General features: G+C 41.8%; 1 protein-coding gene across 6 annotated transcripts in view; it reads right to left on the bottom strand.

Moving 5' to 3' along the window:
• Window positions 1-22070, bottom strand: part of PLCE1 (phospholipase C epsilon 1) — a 315034-nt gene that overhangs the window by 21234 nt on the left and 271730 nt on the right. For 4 of the 6 annotated variants that reach the window (XR_006787513.1, XM_045854080.1, XM_045854084.1 and 1 more), the window contains exons 20-26: window positions 19016-19145; window positions 15229-15267; window positions 14248-14369; window positions 11271-11388; window positions 6214-6345; window positions 4855-5145; window positions 61-224 (exon numbers count right to left, since the gene is read on the bottom strand). Coding sequence is in view for 5 of the 6 variants with exons in the window: in XM_045854080.1 (XP_045710036.1) it covers window positions 61-224; window positions 4855-5145; window positions 6214-6345; window positions 11271-11388; window positions 14248-14369; window positions 15229-15267; window positions 19016-19145 (996 nt within the window). In the remaining variant the exon portion in view is untranslated. The remainder of the gene's footprint in view (window positions 1-60; window positions 225-4854; window positions 5146-6213; window positions 6346-11270; window positions 11389-14247; window positions 14370-15228; window positions 15268-19015; window positions 19146-22070) is intronic. The other 2 variants (XM_045854082.1, XM_045854085.1) reach the window with 1 other exon arrangement.

The following is a 22070-nucleotide window of genomic DNA, read 5'->3' as shown; positions in this document are numbered from 1 at the left end:
AGTTCACATTCAGCAAGGCTGAAGCACCTTGCTACTTCCAACGGCAGGAGCCACACTTACAGTTAAAGAGTAGACGGCGGGCTCCATGTTGTCCAGGTCTCTTTCCAAGGGGGAAAACTTCTGATACATGGGACAGTTCTTGTCCCACAGAACCGGGGGTTTCAAAACATAGCCACAGCCACCGTTGGCCTCAAACATGGCAGCGTTTAAATGCAAAGGGAGATCTGCAAAACAAAGCCAATACTGCCTGTTACTTTGTCACGTGTAAATGCGAACTTGAAAAGAACTTTGTACTGATTTTCCCTAAGCTTAAGCATGAAGAAGAGGTGGCCATCCATTTATCCCAAAGCCTCATGGAGTGGCTGTGTGCCTGCTTGTGTTGGGCCCCAGAGATACAACAGGTAACAAGACACAAAGTCCCTGCCCTCATGGAGCTCAGTTTGTGGGATAAGCCCAGCGTTCTCACCCTAACCCAGGTTCTGCCACTTAACAAACTCCTTTGGCAAATAAAAATTTACAATACCCATCCAAAAAATATCTTTGACATACATCATTTTTTTATACTGACTCTTACAAAGGAATAATAAAGGCGTTTTCTTATCCCCATATGCCAAACCATGCAGATAACTGTATGACCAATTCTTGCTTTTGCAAATATAAGATAAAATCTCAATAATCCAAGAAAGACTGGGAGAAGAGCCAGAGAAATATATTTTTCCATGAAGTCTCAATTTCAACCCATATATTACAATACTTCTACCTTTTTTAATTGTAGTTAAATACAAAAAAAAACATTATCATCACATGTGATTCACATCATGTCCATGATCCCCTCCGTCGTAAAGTCTGGGAACCCTCACAACAGCTTCCAGTCTTCCCTGGCCAGACTCCACTTGGCACGGTTCTGTGCTGAACGATGGGATTCCTGCACTGCTTTGGGCTCTTACACGCTCAAATGCTCATCTGATTGCGCAAGTCTGTATGGAGGTTGCCCAAATGAACAGCGAGTTTATGAGACACACCTGACAAATATTCCCTCTGACAGATTCCTTCCATGTGCAGACTGAATTTTGCTGCATGGACCGACATCAAGGGAAAGCGTGGTAAGCACCACGGAACAATATGCAGTTGGCCTCCACGTGTCTCGTGAGTAAAATCTGCCTGTGTACGTGGGGTTGGCTGGGATTGTGTGCAGGAGTTCTTGGGGTAACATGGCTTAGACCTATGAAAGCTACCTGGGCTCGGTCTCCTTACCTATAAAACCAGTGCACTGGACCCCGTGTCTCAGGCCCCTTCCAGTCCTGAAGGGACTGATTCACTGAGGCTGACTGTCTTGCCTGCAGTAAGAAGAGAATTCTCTTCCCAGGCTACCCTGTGACAGAGGAACACAGACCTGGGCTAGGATGGCTGAGAGAGTGAAGCAAAGTAGCTCATGCAGAGTTGAGGAATGTGAACTGGATATATATTACTGAAAACTGTAGCAGTTCACACTTACTACACCCTTCTAAGGTACCCATTCTAAGCACTTTAAAGGTATCAGTGCTTCTCAATAACCCACGAGGTGTTCTCCTTTTTACAGATGAGGAAACTGAGGCACAAGACATGAAACAACCCAAAGCACACAGTTAGTAAGCAGTGGGTACTGGGGTTCAAACCCCGACAGCCTAAGCCGCAGTTCCCAATCTCAACAGCCGAGTCATACAATGTGCATCCCACAGGGGTGTCATAAATGAGATAATGTGAGTGCCTACCCAGCATTTGGCACACAGAAGGTCTCAAGCAACAGTAGCTGTTATGATTATGATGTCAACACCAGTTTGGGTTTGAAGGCTGACTTCACAAAGTCTGTGTCTATGCTGTGGCTTTCTGAAGCTTTAAAGCCCTTTTTGTTTACTCGAATTGCATTTAGAAATGCAATAGGTAAAACAGATCCAGGTGGAGCCGCTGAGTTTGAAATAAAGGTGGGACCTCAAATCTAGCCCTCCTACGGCGGCCTGGGGCTGGTCCTAGGACTTCATCTGGGGCCGTAGGTTTAAAGCCTCTGTTGTAACCAAGCGAAAGAGTGTGCATGAGTCCGTGTCACACGATTATCCCTCTTGATCATGCATGTGATGGCAGATCAGGCATAGCATTACTTTTATGATCTTCTATTAATTTTAAAATCCTGTGTTAGTTAGACACCATTCCCATAATAATTATGCCTATACTTGGGGGCTGGAAAAATCATCGCAAAGAGTTTCATAATCATTCAAGAAAGCATGTTAAATACTAATAGAAGCTTTTGTTTGATTGGGGCCACATGGCTATACACTTGTTGGTCCTGGGACATGCGGCAGAAACTGTTCTGCCCCGGGGGGAAGAACGCTGAGGGACCGCTGGCAGCAACAAGCAGGGCCTGCATACCAGGCTCAAGTCAGTTTCCAAACGCAAGAGTCGGTTTTACTGAGTGTAGACCTGGGCTATTCCTGGTTCCAGACCACTGCAGCCCTTCTTGGAGTTGGTGGGGCCATTAGAAATCCTAGGGAGACATGACCCTAAGTCCATGGACACCCTTTTGGGGTATCAGGGTCCCCTGAAATTCAGGAAATGGTGAGGCAGATGATCCATGGAACACTGCTGGAGGCTAGAAGGATACTGGAGAAGGTTTTGTGGTATCTGTTTGGGATGTTTTATGGAAAATCAAGCACTCCGTAACCTAGGAATTTTTTTGTAAAAATTAAAACACAACGATTCCAGCGTTAACCTTTATCTGTCTTTTGAACTTGCAATCCACAGAAAAGTACCTAGAGATCTGGATCAAACATCAAGAACCACAGGTCTGGACTGCAGTGGTGCTGACTGGGACAGTCTATTTCAGCTCAGTGTGCACGTATTGAGTGTCTGCTGTGTGCAAGGTATTTACCAGGCTCTATCCCCTGTCTGCACAAATGAAGGCCATTTTTGCAGATGAACATGCTGAAACCGCACGTTGCTTATGCTTTTTCCAGCATGGGGAGGTGTTTAATCATTGCTCGCCGCATTGGATCAAGAGCGGTCTTTGGGAGCACTCTCTCCTGGGTTGGAAGGTTAGGTAGAGAAACTTGAGGGTGAACAATCCACACAGCCATCTGCCTCCCTTGAGCAGGCAGCTCAAACGTGGACCCCCAGTTTGACTTGGGAAAGAGGCAAAGCCTTCAGGGGTGAGTGCAGGCCAAGCTGTAGCCTCACTGTGTGCTCCTGGACTGCGGGGGTGCCCAAGGAGGGGCAATTCCCATTCAGCGGTGGTTCTCTTTGCCACCGTTGGAGCCAGTGTGTCTGCATCGGCCTCGGCACATCAGGAGACAGGGCACATCCAAAACCAAATGCATTTCCATTTCCTTGAGAAAACCATTTTCCTAGTCATTTCAGTTTACTTAAAATATTTCAGTATCATAATAACCAAGGGCGCCAGTGGACACAGGGCTACAGACAGGGTCAGAGATGTGAGCCCACAAGCCACTTGGGACAGATTAAAAAGAAATTTTTACAACTTTGAAAATATTTCATTATTATTTCCATTTGTGTGAGTCCAAATCATACTGTTTTCATAACTTATCAAAAACACTTAATCATCGTTAACATTTGTGGAATGCTCTCTATGTGCCAGGCGCTATGCTGAGAATGGTATTTCACCTGCATTATGTTATTTAACTTCAATCAAAAGAAGCAAATATAACAAGGGCAAAAAAAAACCCCACCAAACTCTGCAGGGTCAGCCACAAATGAGCACTGCTGGCACTAGTGCTGAGTAGCTAGCTGGTCCCAGAGTTAAAGGTGGGTTTGACCTTGGCTGGAGACAGGGCTATGCCGTGGTGGATGGGCCAGTACCATTAGTTAGGATCTGGGACAGCCCACATGAGAGGATGAGAAGGCTGCATGGCTGTTCAAAGGAAAGACTGGCTTCTGAATGAGCCTGAGAAACAGTCCTCATCTACTTTTGCTTTATCTTCTACAGCTGCCCTCCTGCCTCCATACCCAAGAGGAAAAAAAATACTTTATCCTGTAAATTCCCTGAGTTCTTGAATGTATTACTACTAATCATTCTGTGACCTTGAGCAAATCAATCATTCTGCGCGTTGGTTGGCTCATCCGAGGAATGGGGATCATCACAGTACCACCACTCAGGGATGCTGCAAAGACTGAACGAGGTAATGGGGGTCAAGGAAAATTCAGCACAGGGCCCGGCACACAGCGAGTGTGCAATAAAATGGTAGCTTTTATTCTGGACTTTTAGACCTCATCAGTTGTTCCAATTTTGAGAGTTTTATCGACAGCGGAGAAACACAAACCCCACTTTCTCAGTTCACGTCATTCACACACTTGTTTTCTGTGTTGGCTGCTCTTAGAGCAATGACCAAGAGCCTCCATTTCAATCTCAAAGGGATGAGAAGAAGCTAAAATGGTTTTAACTTGCAATTTGTTTGGAGTAACAACTACTTTTTGACAGCAAAGAACACCTTAGCAAGATAGCTTACTAAGGGGTGTTAGGAACTCTTTGCCCCAAAGGATCCTGAGAAGCGAACTAGATGCAGACCTAGTGTCCTGTTTAAAGACACACAAGAGCAGCCTTATGTTTAAAAGGTTCCTTAAAAAGTGGGCAAGAACAGGATATTATTATCAGGGACCCTTTGAAGGTTCTTTTCTATCACTCAACTCTGAAACATCAAGGGTACAATTCAGCATCAAATTCACCTGTAGTTTTACTCTTACATACGGTATGTCCCCATCTGGAATCTTGCCCCTTTAAAAAAATGTTTGTTGAACCAGGTTTACTGAAGTATAAGATGCAAAGGAGAAAGGTGAGAGGCCCCCTTGGGGGTGCAGCAGGCCCATTACCATCGGTCTGGTAGTTGAGCGCCACGAGCTGTATCCCATGCAGCCAGAACATGAGGGGGTTGGGGTTGGATGAGTCGATGCGCGTGGCAGCTGGGTAGGTCCTGAGCAGCTGACAGGTGGTGTGCTGGATCAGTTTCTGAGAATACCTGCGACACAGACGTTTGGCGGCATTTTCATTCAGCGATGAGATATGGTAACATTTGGGAGTTCTAATGATAGCGCTGAGGGACGTGGTTGGGCTGAGGGGGGAAGAAGACTCCTCCCAGGCCTGTCGTATTCCTTCATAGGAACCTAAACCCCCCAAAAGATTAGCCTTAGATTAGTGCAGAAAACTTTAAATGTTTTAGAAAGATAAACCTGAACAACCTCCCAGTAAACAATTATAACCACGTTAACTAGACCTTATTAGTGTTAGTGTTTCACTGTTAAGTGTACACTATAATAGTGCTATACTATAATAGTGTTCCTTGTGAGTTAGTCCACCACCTTGAAACAAAATGATAGCTAATGGGTTTAACAATGAGCGTAGAAACACCAGTTTAAATTAAAAGCCTGAAAGTCCTTTGCCTCAGTACCTCATCTGTCCTGTGGACATATTTGTACAATACACAACAATATAGGTAACAAGGGTGTTCACTCTAGCATTTTTATAGCAAAAAAAAAAAAAACACCCCCCCACAACTGCCAAAACCCAGGAAGCAACCCAAATGTTCTACCAGTGAGGAAGTGGTTAAATGCATGACAGTATGCACACAATGGAATGCCACAGGGGCATTAAGTAGAATGAGGTAGACATATGCACAGAAAACTATTTGAAAAGTTACAGCAATATAAAAGTTATACAAGTGTGTTCAGTTATATCCCATTTGGAACATCTTAAAAAGGATCTTATTTTTCTTGAACAAAACACACTAAACTTAACAGTGGTTACCTCTGGGGAGTAGAGCTGAGCCATTGAGAATGGAGAAGAATTTTAATAATACCCTATATTGTTTGCATTTTTTAACTATGAGAATTTATTACTTTTATAATAAAAAGTAATTAGTAATAAAATGGATATATCTTCTGTAGTTATAATGGTGAAGAGAGCAATTCCAATAACCACTAGAATGTTCCAAGGTGGTTCCAATATTTTCCTTTTGCGGCAAACACTGTTAGAACATCTTCAGTGAAACACTATTTTTTAGCAAGTTAAAAACGTAAATTTAAAAAAATATTTATACCACACTTAGGTAATGTAAACATTCACAAAAATAAAAAAAAGAATTAAAAAGTTCAAGGGATGTGTTTAGACAGTGAAATGTTGGACGTATCCAGCATGCAAAATCAAGCAAAGACATTGTAAGAAGGTGACTTTACTTTTTCCAGATGTTTTGTTAAATGATGCTGTCTCCCCAGGGCTCATTCTGCCCGGATTGTTGCCAAAAATGGACTTCCTGCTTTTCCTTTCTTTTCCTCTGCTAGAGCCAGATGCATTTAGAGTTGACAGGCCTGTTCCCATAAAATGAAAATAAATAAGCCAAAAACTACAAGCGAGGGAACTCAACATTTTCCATCCTTGTTAATGTTTATTTTGAAGTCCTACTACTCCCTTGTAACCCAGCACAGAAGACCTACTAGCATTTTTAGCACTGTTAATAATAGTATTGCAGGAAATTAGAGCAAAGTTTTTTTTTAATCTCTGTGGGCACATGTGACAAGAACTGCATGATTATTACCGAACAACCATGAAATCACACATACCCCCACTTGATGGTATACCAGGAAGATTTTGAAGAGTTGCATACAAAGAAAGTACTCCAGTCTACATTTAATTATAAGGACCTAATTACTTAATTTGGAGAGATGAAAGAATGGTAAAGAGCCAGATTTTAGAGTCACATTTTCTAGGTTGAATTCCTGACAGTATGTGAGCCTTGACTTAACATCTACCTTCTCTCTTCCTCAGTTTCCTTATCCACAAAATGGGTGTAATGATAGGAACTCACAGGGTTAGTCTGAGAATTAAATGGGAAATATATTTTAAAACAAGGTTTTATTTATGTATTTTTTTTAGAGAGAAGGGAAGGGAGGGAGAAAGAGAGGACAGAAACATCGATCTGTTGCCACTCCTACAACACCCTATCCACAGAACAAATCTAGAACCCAGGCATATGCTCTAACCAGGAATCCAAAAAGCGACCTTTCACTTTGCAGGATGATGCCCAACCAAATGAGCCATACCAGTCAGGGCGATGGGAAATACATTTTATGATAGTGATGTTCGTGCTATTCTTTCTCACTCCCTGGATCCCTTCTGCCCAGCACAGTGTGCCTAGTGCACAGCAGCGATTTAGATATTTGCTGAGCAAGGAAGTGAACGCACACCACGCAGGCCTGAACCCAGTGCAGGAAGCATGAGTGAAAGGCACCAGTGAAGCCAGAGATGCAACTGGTGGTGTGGCTCATTTGACTGTCTACAATTGTACCATGAGAGAGTAATTCCTTCAGCTGGAGCAGTGTTCAGGAGGTCCTCTTTGAGATGAAAATGCACTTTCCAAAAACATCATCAGAGAAGACAGGATAAAGTAGTATGTAATGAAAGCATAAACTGTGGAGTTTAAATCCAGTTCCTGGTGGGGTGACCTCCTCAAAGTTATTTAATCCCTCTGCCCAACTTCTTCCTCATCTGTAAAAGGGCTTTGGTGAAGACTAAGTGAGATAATGTATATATATGTATTTAGCAGAGTGTCTTGTTCAGAGAAAGTGCTCAGTTCATAGCAGCTGTGGGGCTTCTTCTTTTTTTTTTTTTCTCCAAAGTATCCATTAGTACAAAGATTCACAAACTTGCACTAATGAGTTCTCATGCTTTATCTTAAAATTGTGTGTGAATTTTGCCCTCTACACAATGATGTAACAGTAGATTTTCTCCCAAGTAAAACTGATGAGGGGCCAGAATGAGGCACCATGTTCATTGTGGGGTTTTTGCACATATCCTGGCACATGCCGAAATTCCCCAGGGATGTGGGACCTTCTGTGAAGGGCCTGATTGTTCTCTCAGGGTGGCGTAAGGAAGAAAGAATAAGGGCTGGGCCATCAAGAAAGGGGAGAATCTGAAGAGGCTGGAGAAGTAACAGAAGGAGCAGCAGAGAGCCTTCATTTGCCCTGTTGGCCCCTTTACCAGTACAAACAGCAACAACCACCATTTCTGGAGAGCCAACTATTTGTAGATAGTGTGTTAGTCACATAATGTACTTTACTGTTAATTTTTAGAACAACCCTGCACGTTAGGACTATTATGTCTCTTTTATGGATAAGGAATCCGAGTACAGGACAGTTAACTTAGTCAAGGTCATTGAGGAGTTGAGTCCTACCACTGAAGTGGGGCTGTGATCCTGGGAAAGTTCCTGTGCTCTGGGGAGGTCCTACCACATAATCTTCATGCTGCCTCACTGCTCTGAAGATTTTTTTGCATATGGCTCCGTGGAAGGGACTTGGGATAGTGAAGGGTGAGATGCATTGAAATGGATAAAGTAGGAAAATTAAGATCAATGGTGTAGCAAAATGAACATCTTATGGTATTTTTCCCAGGATCATCAAAGCAAATTGTAATCACAACAAATATGCAGAAGGTGTTATAATAATGATTCTGGCAATACAGTTTAGTTATTTTGAGAAAGGAAATATATTTGGGGAAAGAAATAGGTACAAACCACAATTACTAAAAAAAATAAAATATAGTATATCTATAAAGAATATGTGCCATATAAACACTTTAAAAGAAGAGCACACTGGGAGTTTTAAAAATAAGCCAAATAACCTCATGCTTAGCCTGTGCCTCAAATCAGAAGCTGCACCCAATGACCTTTGAACTCTTCTATAGTTCTCTGTCCACACAGAAACTTTATCTTCCACTCTGACGTCAAATGACTTTGGGAGTAAATGCTCTTTATTTACTTGGTGCTTGAGAAGAAAAGACAAAGCCCAGAATGGTTTGGGTCTAGTGTCAGCTGAGTTTATATAGAAAAGAGATGCGGTGAGTGGGACTCTTGGATGAGTGGCCTCCTCACTTGTTCCTGTGATTAAGGACACACAGGCCACGAGGTTCTTGTGACAGGAAAAGGACTTTTCCTCATCATAAGAACAATTTCACCAGCTGTAAATATGGTCATGTCATAGTTATGTGAGAGGAAGTCATGATCCGTGAAACTAAACTTAAATGGCAAAGTTCCTGCATTTCTTTGAAATCTTTGCTTGCTATTTATCCATTCATATCCTCTTCAACACCATTTGCTAGCAGATGAGCAGCAGTGGCTGCCAAAAATTCCGAACACTTGCCCTGGCCTGGTGGCTCAGTTGGTTGGAGCATCGTCCCGTACACCAAAAAGGCTGCAGGTTTGATCTTCGGTCAGGGCACATACCTAGGATGTGGGTTCGATTCCTGGTTGGGGTGCATACAGGAGGCAACTGACTGATGTTTCTCTCTCACATCGGTGTTTCTTTCTCTCTCCCTTCCACTCTAACATCAATAAACATATCCTTGGGTGAGGATTAAAAGAAAACACACATAAAATTTCTTCCGGTGTGTAAAAACACTATTACCTAGTTTTTAAATAGTCCAATACCTTTGCCCCACTTTCAGGGTAGAGTGTGAGAACTGGTGCTGCAGGTAAACCTCTGGAAGCCAGGATCTTCTTTCAGATCATATTGAAAACAATGAGGGTGGGTCTTTTGACTCCCTCCACAGGCCAGGTTTATATACCCTGCTTACCAACATTTATACAATCCTCCCATTCCAGAGGCTTTTCTGTCTTCAGAGACCTTGTGCAAGGGGATCCTTTTTGTTGGTATAAGGAGATGAAGTTTTCTGACCTCCATATATTTATGGACTTTCATGTTGTGCCCTCCACTTCCTGCTGCCCCCTTCCTGGGCACACAGCTGGGGAAGCTCACTGACAACACACCCTAATGAGAGGTGAGCTGGTGCAATGGAGATAGATTGGCTTTACAGTTGTGGTTCTGTCATTTATTAACTGAAATGAAGCTTTTTTGGGGAAGCAGTTTATCAGCACTGTACTTCTAGAAATGGCCAATTGGGAAAACCTTTTCTCCCACTGAAACCCTGCCCTTGGTCCTTGTGGCTTGGGTGTAGTCTTGCTACCCAGCTCAGGGAAGGGGCATGTGACTGGGCCCTAGACTGTCAGAACACTGCCTGCCCTTGGCCACAGGGATTGGTTCAGGGATGGAAGAAGGACCTAATGAAAAACAATCAAACTGCTGCTGAAAGTTCTGGAAGAGATTCTTACACTGAAGCTGAATCTGGAAACATGTAGTGTGAGCCTGTAGCAGCTGTTTGACAACCACAAAGGGAACAGGGCCAACAGAGTGGAGACAGTGACAAATGGTTCGAGACATAGCCCTGGATCATGCTATCCCTGAAACTGGGTATCCCTTCACTTTTCTTCCTTAAAAAAATTTTTTTTTACTTTGTTTACTTATCTTTTTTTTCCCTGAGAGAGGGGAACAGAGGGATAAAGAGAGAGAGAGAAACATCGATTGGCCACCCCTCGTACAAGCTCCAACTGGGGACCTAACTCACAGCCCAGGCATGTGCCCTGACTGGGAATCAAACTGGCAACCTTTTGTTTTGCAGGATGACGCCCAACCAACTGAACCATACTGGTCAGGGCTGCCTTCACTTTTCAATTCATGAGCCAATAAACTTCCTCTTTGCTTAAGTCAATTTCTGCCACTTTTAAACAAAAGAGTCTTAACGGATACACTCAGAAATCTAGGGCCAATTACTTTCTCTCTCTCAGACTTGTTTTATTTAAAAATGAGGAAGAAATCCAGCCCCCGCTGGCATAGCTCAGTGGATTGAGTGCAGGCTGCGAACCAAAGTGTCGCAGGTTCGATTCCCAGCCAGGGCCCATGTCTGGGTTGCAGGCCATGACCCCCAGCAACTGCACATTGATCTCTCTCTCTCTCTCTCTCTCCCCCCCCCCAACCCTTCCCTCTCTAAAAAAAAAATAATAATAAATAAATAAATAAATAAAATCTTTAAAAAAAATGAGGAAGAAATCCACTACTTCATGGAATTATTAGGAAGGCAGTAAGATGATGTATGTAAAATACTGACACAAATCCTGGTACTTAAATGCTTAATAAAATTTAGCTGCTAGATGTTATGAATATTATTATTATCATTATCAAGTATTATGAAAAGACATAATATGATCTGGAAAATAAACATTTTATGGTATTTTACTCATGAGCATCACAGCAAATAATAATAACAAATATTTATGAGGTGTTATAACAATGAATTCTGCAACACTCTGCTATTTTGAGAGTATTCACAATGTGCAATTAAATAAATAGTATATTTTTATCTTTTGATATCTTTAAATGTTTTAGATGATTTTTCTTCTTCTTACCTGGAAATTTTACTGCTTGGCAATAGATGACAAGGTCAGAAAGCTCGGGTGCAATCTGTCTGCTTTCCTTTTTATTCTGAGGAAGATAAAATTCTTCTCCCAATTCCATGTCATATACCTGTCGAAGGGAAAAATAATGCCAGTTGACACGGAGGGCATATGCCACCCACGAGCACTTTATCTGTTCCTTTCTCATGTCACCAGTGTGTTTCACCTTACTCTATATTTACCCTTGTGTCCTAACACCTTTCCTAGAGTAAAAACTTCCTTTTTTTGTAAAGATTTTATTTATTTATTTTTAGACAGAGGGGAAAGGAGGGAGAGAGGGAGAGAAACATCAGTGTGTGGTTGCCTCTCACCCCCTCACCCGCACTGGGGACCTGGCCCGCAACCCAGGCATGTCCCCTGACTGGGAATCAAACTGGTGACTCTTTGGTTCACAGGCCCATGCTCAATCCACTGAGCCACACCAGCCAGGGCAGAGTAAAAACTTTCTGAAAGCAAAAAGTAAGTGTAATTCATGGGATATGGTCCAGTGTTGTAAATGTGGAAGAGTCAATGCATATTTGTTGAATGAATAGATAATTAAGCATGCTTCTTCTATAGCTCATATTTTTTAATATATTTTATTGATTATGCTATTACAGTTGTCCCATTTCCCCCCTTCACTCCCCTCCACCCTGTACACCCTCTCCCACCCACATTCCCCCCTTTAGTTCATGTCCATGTGTCATACTTATAAGTTCTTCAGCTTCTACATTTCCCATACTATTCTTACCCTCCCCCTATCTATTTTCAACCTACATTCTATGCTACTTATTCTCAGTACCTTTTCCCCCTCCCTCCTCCTCCCACCCCGCTGTTGCTAACCCTCCATGTGACCTCCATTTCTGTGGTTCTGTTCCTGTTCTAGTTGTTTGCTTAGTTTCTTTTGGTTTTGCTTTAGGTGTGGTTGTTAATAATTGTGAGTTTGCTGTCCTTTTACTATACATGTTTTTTTTTAATCTTCTTTTCTTAGATAAGTCCCTTTAACATTTCATAAAATAAGGGCTTGGTGATGATGAACTCCTTTAACTTGACCTTATCTGAGAAGCACTTTATCTGCCCTTCCATTCTAAATGAAAGCTTTGCTGGATAGAGCAATCTGGGATGTAGGTCCTTGTCTTTCATGACTTGGAATATTTCTTTCCAGCCCCTTCTTGCCTGTAAGGTCTCTTTTGAGAAATCACCTGACAGTCTGATGGGAACTCCTTTGTAGGTTACTGTCCCCTTATCTCTTGCTGCTTCTAGGATTCTCTCCTTCATTTTAACCTTGGCTAATGTAATTATGATGTGCCTTGGTGTGTTTCTTCTTGGGTCCAACTTCTTTGGGGCTCTCTGAGCTTCCTGGATTTCTTGGAAGACTATTTCCTTTGCCAGAATGGGGAAGTTCTCCTTTATTATTTGTTCAAATACGTGTTCAATCTGTTGCTTTTCCTTCCTCCCCTTCTGGTACCCCTATAATTCAGATGTTGGAACGTTTAAAGATGTCCTGGAAGTTCCTAAGCTTCTCCTCATTTTTTTGAATTCTTATTTCTTCATGCTTTCCTGCTTGGTTGTTTCTTTCTTCCTTCTGGTCCACTCTATTGTTTTGAGACCCAGTTTTCTTCCCTTCACTATTGGTTCTCCTCCGTGTATCTTTCTTCATCTCATTTATGGTAACCTGCATTTTTTTCATCTAATTTGCACCCAGAATCAACCAATTCTGTGAGCTTTCTGATCACCAGTGTTTTGAACTGTGCATCTGGTAGATTGGCTATTTCTTGGTTGCTCAAAAGGATGAGTCCTGGGGGACTGATCTGTTCTTCTGTTGGAGACATATCTCTCCCTGTCTTTCCCTTTTTTTTTTTGGGGTCTGGTCACTCTCCTTATGGTGAGGGGCGGAGCCTTAGGTGTGTTCACCGGGGCTGGGCACCCTAGTTGCTAGATTGTGACGTTATATGTGGGGGTGGGAGCAGGGACTGGGACGGGAGGGAACAATGGCGGCAGTTCCGTTCTCCTGGGATCTCAGTCCCCTCTCTGGGATCCTGGGTTGCGAGCTCTGCCCTGGTCCACAATCACCGCCTCACTGGGTCCGCCAGCCGCTGCTTGTGTACTCAGGATCCACCCACTGCGATCTTGCGCACCCCAATGGCTTATGCGCCGAGCCCGCGCCAAGTTCTCCCTGACCTCCATGCGCCACCGCCCAGCGCCCGCCCAGCTCGTCCTCTCCGCCCTTCCTACTGGTCTGGATGAACGGGTCTACTTCAACTTCTTGGCTGTCCGACTTCCATTCAGATAAATTCTCTATCAGTTCTGGGTGTTATTCTGGCTCTAAATTGTTGTTGCTCTAATCTTGTTTGTGCGTGCAGGTACGGTGTGTCCACCTATGCCTCCATCTTGCCGGAAGTCAGCCTATAGCTCATATTTTTGACATATTATATTATTTTGTTCTCCAACAATGTCAGGGCCAGTGTTCTATAGATTTGCTCACAGCCTACATACTAGGAGGCCCCTGAGGGATAGGCTCTGGGTATCTCATTTATCCTTCCATCTCAGTGTTATTCCTCTAGTAACGCTTCACGATCTAGCCCTGTTAATCTTGGTAATCCCAAACATCTTTAAAGCTCCTAGCAATTCCTTGAAGATACCAGACTGTCCTCTGGGCCTGCATGGCCAGTTTTTATCTGCTACAAGCACTGTTTACAGGTTGGTCTCCATCACCAAACCACCTCCTGTGCCACCTCAGTGTCGGCCACACAGTACACCTTCACAAGGTATTGGTTGGATGAGTCAAAGACTAACCTTCTACAAATGGCAGGTGGGTGCCCCATAGCATCACCATGTGGGCTTTGGCATCTAAGGGAAAGCAAGGGGAGAGGTGAAGGGAAGGGATAGGGAGGGAGGGAAATCCCACCTGAAACCAACACATGCAATTTCCCAGAAACCATTCACCCACCTTTCCTTTGTTGCAGGCAGAGTTATCTGCTTTCTTTATCCTCTTGGGAATTTCTTCACTATACTCAAACTGAAGCTTGTCGTTACATGATTTATTTTCAGGTCTGTCTTCTAGAATGTTGTCTGAAAATGAGTTGGCAGGTTTCAGCAGGCAAGCAAATGCTTCACTTAAGGGCTACATCTACGTCATTGCAAGCATATCCAGATACTCGTGCTCGCCTATAAGGCTGAGGCTGGCTACACATTACCAAAATGGTGGCTTGAAGCATCATTTTTCACTTTGTTAAATAATGTGTCGTACAGCCATAATCTAAATGAGGAGGCTTATTTTCATGTAGGTGAAGTATGCAAAGATTATGGAGGATAACCTGTGTCAAGAAGCTCTCTGGCACACCAGTTTGGGAAGGATTTAGTGGTTGAAGCACTTCCAGATGGTGCATACAAGATTTACTCACTCTTACTTTAAAATGAAGCTACTAGCTTCTTTTACCTCTAGAAATGTCAAAACCAGAAGAAAAAAAGACATGGTCATTTGCAATGCACTTTTCACAATTATACTTAATTGGAAAGTAAAGTTTTCACAATTGAAAAATCAATTTATTAAGTGAGAACTTTAGGGATAGGAACTAAAATAATCTAAAATATAAGAGATAATTTTATACTTTGCTTTTGCTTTCAATTTTTACTCAAAATGACTTTAAAGGTGTTAGCAGTATATCACGATTATATTCTTTTAAAATAAAAAACAAGAAAGCACATTTCTCACCTCGGATTTACTATCTCATCAGACCACAAATGCTTAGACCAAAATATCCTTATACCAAATCAGAGCCATGCAGGCTGCCAAGATGTCTGTGAGCTCAGTCATTTTCCTACATTTTTATTAACACGAGTGCCACAGCTTCATGCTAATCAGGCCTAAGAAACTGGAAACTAATGCTGATGCTCATGCAGTGAACATGCTCAGTTCGAATGGCTTTACCTTCCTGACAGTTAGGAGCAGGAGAAGCAGTAAGGACATCTGCTACAGAAAAACAGAGTCAGGAAGGGGATAAAAAAAGAAAAGGTAAGACAAAAGAGCCAGACAAATTAAACTAAGGTAGGAAGCAAAGCATGAATAACAACAGCTTAGGTGATGGGATACATGAAATAAGGAATCTTCCATCAATTCAGTATTTTGACTGTTAAGGATGCAACAACAGCTAGCAATAAAAGAAGTGCAAACGTTGTTAATGTTGATCATGCCTCCACACTCAGATTTTATAGTAATACTCCCAATAATACATTATGTGAAATGGATATAAGTTGATTGATTTGTTAGAGTCACATAGATATTGTCAAAGAACAGCTCTATATTAAGTTGCCAATTCAAATCAGTACTCTGGTACATGTTCAAAGGTAGTCAGGATAAATGGTAAGGTTGGGAAAAATTAATCTGTATTTATTTAATGAAATTTACTTAAATAAACAGTCATTTAGAATGTACTGCCTAAAAGGCAGAGGAGCAGTTCCTGAAATACATGAGCCTCATTTGGAACTTCCTTTGTATTTTCTGGAAGTAGTTTTGGAATCATTACATTTTTATAGCCAAAAGAAGGCTACAGACGAATTCATTTTATAGATGTGAAAACTGAAGACCAGGGCTGTCACAGAAGTAAACTGGGCCACCCAGATTCTAAAGATTGGTTCCAAGCCTGAGCTGCTTGCAAGGGCCAGAAAAGGCCTATGAACACTCCTTGTGATTTTATGCAGAAATTTGGGAGCATGTTTATTTCTCTGAGGGGATTGGCCACAGCTGCCATCTCATCCTCAAAGGGACACATCATTGTAAGAAGCCTAGGAACCTCTGAGGTCCCCTTATGAAGCTGGGAATGGTCCTACCCACAGCAAGCAGGTTCCTATTTCTCATCTCAGCTGGACAAAGTGAAGGTGGCACAGGGAAGAAGAGATGAGCGAGGCGACACACACCGCCACCAAAGGTACAGGACTGACAGGGTACTCAACGGTAGCAGAGAGAAGCCTGAATAGGACAAGCTTAAACAAGTCACAGCGTAATGATAAGGCCTGTTTGAGAACCAGCCAGGGAGAGGAATCTACTAATGAAATGGGAAATACTCATGTGGTGGCAGTGGATTTAAGTGTTGTAGATCCTAGATGGTAGTGCTGGAAGGAGGGAGAACATCAGTCAACATGGAACAGAACCGTCTCATTACACATGGGAGGGCTGAGGCCTAGAGTGGTGAAGGGACAATGCCCAAGTCTCCTGTCCATGGTGGCAGAACCTGGTGGGGCCCCCTTTCTGTGCATATCTCATCCCAGCACATGTGGGTCTTAAAGAAACACTAAACTATTATAGACATATTGTGGGGTAGGGTTTAAACTGTACTCTCCTGAAAATGCAGGCATACTTCATTTTATTGTGCTTTACTAATGTTGCATTTTTTTCCCACAAATTGTGTTTTTTTACAAGATCCTCCACCAGCAAAAAGATTATGACTTGCTCTATTGCGGTGGTCTGGAACCCAACCTGCACTATCTCTGAGGTATGTCTGTAAACCAGAAACATCCTCCCCCTACCTGTTCATTTTGTTATTTGCATATCAAAACACCTACAATAATAATACTAATAATTAAGAAAAGCCATCTCCTTCCTCGTTACAAAAGTACAGAAAATACACATGATGGTTTATGATAGTGAATTTACCTTCCAGTGCACTAACTTCTTACAAAAGCAAATGACATCTGGATTGGTTGATATCTTAAGTGTGATTTTCATTTCTTATCTGAATAAATTTGTTCTTTTATAGGAAAACATCACCATGACTGTCATAGGAACCCATGGGGAAAGATAAGTCAATACAAAAATATTCATATTCCCACAGCTTTTCAGGAAAAAAAAATACAAGAATTACTTTGACCTTTTTTCATTTTTTTCCCCTCTTTTGACCTCTCCATTAGTGAATAGGCCCCTTGTATTATCTGGTGGGATTTCAAGTCAAATAAATTGGTTTTTAGTTGATATATGAAGCAATCAACTATTATTAAGGTCAAATATTAAACAGACGCAGCAATTCCACTTCTGAATATCTACCTGAAGAAAACAAAAACAATAATTTGAACATGTATATGCATCCCTATGTTCATTGCTGCATTACTCACAATAGCCAAGATATAAAAGCAACCTAAATGCTCATGGATAGATGAATGGGTAAAAAAAGATGTGAGATACACACACACACACATTGAAATATTACTCGGTCATAAAAAAAGAATGAAATCTTGCCATCAGTGACAAGGATGGACCTAGAAAGTAATATGCTAAGTGAAATAAGTCAGACAGAGAAAGACAAAGACCATGTGAAATCTTAAAAAAAAAAAAAAGAAAAAAAAGAAAATAAACAAAACAAAACAAAACAGAAACAGGCTCATAGATACAGAGAACAAACTGATGGTTGCCAGAAGGGAAGGGCGTGGGGGACAAGTGAAAAGGGGGAAAAGGAGGCACAGACCTCCAGGTACTTTAAAAAAGCCACAGGGATGTAATGTACAGCATAGAAAAAATAGTATTAATCTTAGTACCACTGTATGGTTACAGATGGTTACTGGACTTATTGTGGTGATCATATCATAAGGAATATAAATGTTGAGTCAGTGTGTTGCTTATCTGAAACTAATATAATATTGTATGTTAACTATACTTTACTTTAAAAAATGGACAGACTAGTATTGTATTCGAGGGGTGGGGCACAAAGAGACTGTATGTAACTGCTGGCCACGATGGAAGTTCATGAACTGAACATGACGAGGAGACAGTTCTGCTAGGTGAGAAGCAGGTATTTGGAAAGCAGCTTGGCTGTCTTAATGTCAGTGGTAAATGGTTGCTGGTCTGTACAAATCTGCATATTTGCAAAACAATTATCCTGCAGAGAAGTAACATATTCTACATACATAATGTTTATATAAATAGGAACTTTGGCATATTTTCCTTGTTACACTTTGTCTTCCAGAAGTTGCCAAAATAAAGCAGTTTACCATCAGCAATGGTACCTGAGGAAACATTTTGCAATCTATAACAAACAACACTCATTTAGTGCAAACAAAATGCACTTGAAATTTAATTCTCATGTAAGAAGAATCCTTTATCTGTAATCTCTAGATAACATCATTTATGTGACTTTTTTATATTGCACCATTAGTCAGCACCCATGTTTTTTCCCTTCAATGGAGCCAGAAGAAAATGTCTCGTTGGCTTAGTAATGTGAGAAATGGGTAGTGGGGTAGGGAAACGATGCTTCTTTCGTTTCCATACTCCTAGGAAGCAGGAGTGCAAGGACGGAGCAGAGTACAGAAACGTGATGCTGCCCCCTGCAGGTGGTGCAGGGGACAGCAAAGATTCAGCCACAGTCTACAGTTCCTGCCAAGAGCATCCGTCAGTTCAGAACCTGAAAGGTGAGAATGGGGCTTCTTTACAGCAGTGAAACCCCATCCTCGCCTCTTCCTTTAGAAATCCATTTGGGAATGACCCGTGTCTTGCTTCCCACACCTTCCTCTTCCTTCCTTGAGTGGTGGCTGTAGTAGCTAACTTGGTCCTCTTCACTAAGCGATGGGATTCAGACTATTGGACACTATATTACAACAACCTGTATTGTTGGTCTATGGAATGCCAGGCTTATTTTTTTAAAAAAGACAATCTCCCTCTCCCCGCAAAAAAACAACAGAAAATCATCCAGGCACTTCCCTGCACACAGCATAGGGTCTGTTTCTCTTACCGTCAGAGAGGGATTCATAATCATAATCATACTCGTCTTCTTCATCCTCCTCCTCCTCGTTATTAGCAGGTGGGGGGTTGGCATTCCCTCCATTATAGGCCTGAGCTTGCATGGATGCTAACTGATGAGCCTGAAAGATATCAATAATTAAAGAGTGCAGATGGTGAGCTAGTGAACCTTAACTTACAGCTTTCAAAATGACCATCTCATGCTTACATCAGTCAGTAAAAGTGGCTTATCCTATTTTGATTCATTGGGGAAAGGACAAAAATCTAAATTTACTTGAAATACAAGGTTAATCATTGGGTGAATGTTAACATCTCTGCAAGAGGAATCCTGGAACTTCTAGAAAAACCACAATAAATTGTGGTTCCCCAAGGCAAACCCTCCAGGAGAAACCTTGGTGCTTCAGAGAATCACCATCAATCCCAAACAATGAAGTGAACCAGCCCATCAGTTTTGGGAAAGTAAATCTCTGCTAAGAGACCATTTTTTTTCCTTCTTAAAATAATATCAAAGACCTTTGACCTTAAGAAAAATGTCCGAATCTCTATGGATGGAGAGACCAAAAGAATTGTTGTTGGTTTAAATAAAGTTTTTTCAATAGACTTTATCTAAAACATCAATCAGATTAATAAAATAGGCTTAGAAACTTTCCAAAAACTTGCTATGTGCTGCTAGGGAGTTCATGTGCCTCTATATTTGACTAGAATTACTGCAAGGGAATATCATAGGACACAAGAATAAATATAGGTCTGGACACCTAGCATAAGAAAATAATTGAAAATACAGGAAAATTTATATGTGTGTACATAATTTTTATATATGTAAATATATATGTGTGCATCTATAAAAATATTTATAAAAGAGTGGGCAAAAGTAGGTTTACAGTTACATTGTGACATTCTTTTGAGTTGACAAAGCTACTGTATTAATCATAACCTGCATGTCTTTTTCCATACAAACAACTTAAACCTACTTTTGCCCATCCCTGTACATTTCTATGTCCTTTGTTCAATATCTGTATGTCTTTCATAATGATATAAGTACATGCATAAAAGGCTAAATATTAGATGTAAATACAGCAGGATTCTTGACCTGTTTTTGTGGCACAGGCCCCTCTGGCAGTCTGGTAAGGTAGGATCTCTTCTCAGAATGACGTTTAAATGCATGAAACCAAATATATAAGATTACAAAGGAAAAAAAATGTTGAATAATAGTTATCAAGTATTAATAAAACGAAATTGTGCAATAGGAATGTGTGTTTCTTTATTAACGCAATAAAACCATATATAATGGTAGGCCAAGTAATGTTTTTGAAATAGTGATGACTTCACATAATTCTTGGAGATATTAGCAACAATTGGGATATAATATGAAAAACCTGCTATTTCTATTGGTGACAAATAGAAACAGGCACTTGCCAATATCACTGTGGTTTCTTCCCTATATTTATAATCCAAGGAAATGCTAAATTTCAACTACAGGTTAGTGAAAATAAACATGTACATTTTTTTTTCATAGAAGCTCAATGAACCCCTGAGTTTTATTTCTGGATATTACCAGGGTTAAAAATCCTTTTAATACAGGTTGTTTGTGACTTTGGAATTATGCATATTTTAAAATAATTCTCTATTCCCTAAACTTCTTGAATTGTGGTCATATTACCTTTATAATAAAAATATGTACATTAAGGAAGATACTGTTTAGGCTGTGTTTATATCTATATCCACTCTGCATAACTGAACATTGTCTAGGCAGCAATTTCTCGAAGTGGGTTTGTGGAACATGGGCTGTTATGTAAAAACTGACAATTAACAGTAACCACAAAACACAGGGAAGCTTGGAAACAGCAGCTTAAAGAAACCGGAACACATTCCTGCTACGGAGCTTCCCATGGCCTTTACTTAACATGCTGAAGGGCATCGTGATTTGTCCAAGATTTCCAGTACAGCACTTCCCATGCTTATTTAATCAGGGAATTTTAATTTTTTTTCAGTGTCTCATAGGATTAATGTTCTTCAAAGCTTCAGGGAATGTTCTCGAGACACAAGAGAGATACGAATGCAAGTGTGTTGGGAACCGCCCTGACTGGTATTAGAAGCTGAGACCCCCGCCTAGGCTAGGCTAAGGGAACGCCCTTGGAACCGTGAGCCGGCAAGGAGAAAAAAGGCTTATCTCCCTGGCAGTAATGCTGTTTCTGCTGCCGAACCCCAAAAAAGCTTGGTCGGTTAGCCAAAGACGGGTAAGATTCCCCACGGGGGGAACAACCCAAGCCAGGCACGATCACTTTTGGGAGGCCCCCCCAAAAGAAGGACTTGGGGGGCTGCAGCAAAAGGGGGTGATGGACCCTCACTCCTCGGCTCTGACAAAGTCTGAGTTCTCAGCGTCTGGAAGAAAATCTCCTTATCTCTCGGTGGCCTTAGTTCCCGCGCTCCACCTAAGCCTGAAACAATGACGGGGAAGTACAGTTCGGTACTGGGAAGTGCGGATTTCCCGGGGGTGATCGGGCCTAAGAAAGAACATGTAAATTACTGTGAAACCTTCTTTGTCCAAGAATGCTCTTAGTTGAATGAGGAGGGTCTTAGGAGGAAGCTAGTTTGTTCCTCAGCCTTACAGCTCTTTGACCCCCCAACTCAATAGACCGGCAGAGTTCTTTGTTTTATATGTTCCTTACTTCCCCTAATGAGTATTGTATGTTACCTGAGTTATTATGCAAAATGAGCCTAATAAAAGCAGGTATGGACGGTAAATCAGCGCGCTCCCCACTAGGGGGGGTGGCCATTCTGTCCCTACTTCCCCACAGAAACTGGTTTGTCTCTGTGCATGTGTGTTTTTTCTCGCGTATTGTCGAGCCATCCACAGTGTGCCGTGGTCACTGCTGGCCGGTGACCCACGCGCAACACAAGTGTATTTGTCACAGATAGAAGAAGGGCCCCCGTGCAGCAAGCATTCAAGGTGGAGCCAACTGGAATGATGGTGCGAAGAGCCCGGTTGGCCCACTGGTGGAAGAATGTGAGAACTGTACGCTTGGAGAGACGCCACACAAAGACCC

This window comes from Phyllostomus hastatus, unplaced genomic scaffold (genome assembly GCF_019186645.2).
Source record: "Phyllostomus hastatus isolate PE091 unplaced genomic scaffold, TTU_PhHast_1.1 phas_scaffold_1066, whole genome shotgun sequence".
NCBI classification, from domain to species: domain Eukaryota; kingdom Metazoa; phylum Chordata; class Mammalia; order Chiroptera; family Phyllostomidae; genus Phyllostomus; species Phyllostomus hastatus.
This window is presented reverse-complemented; position numbering and strand designations above follow the sequence as displayed.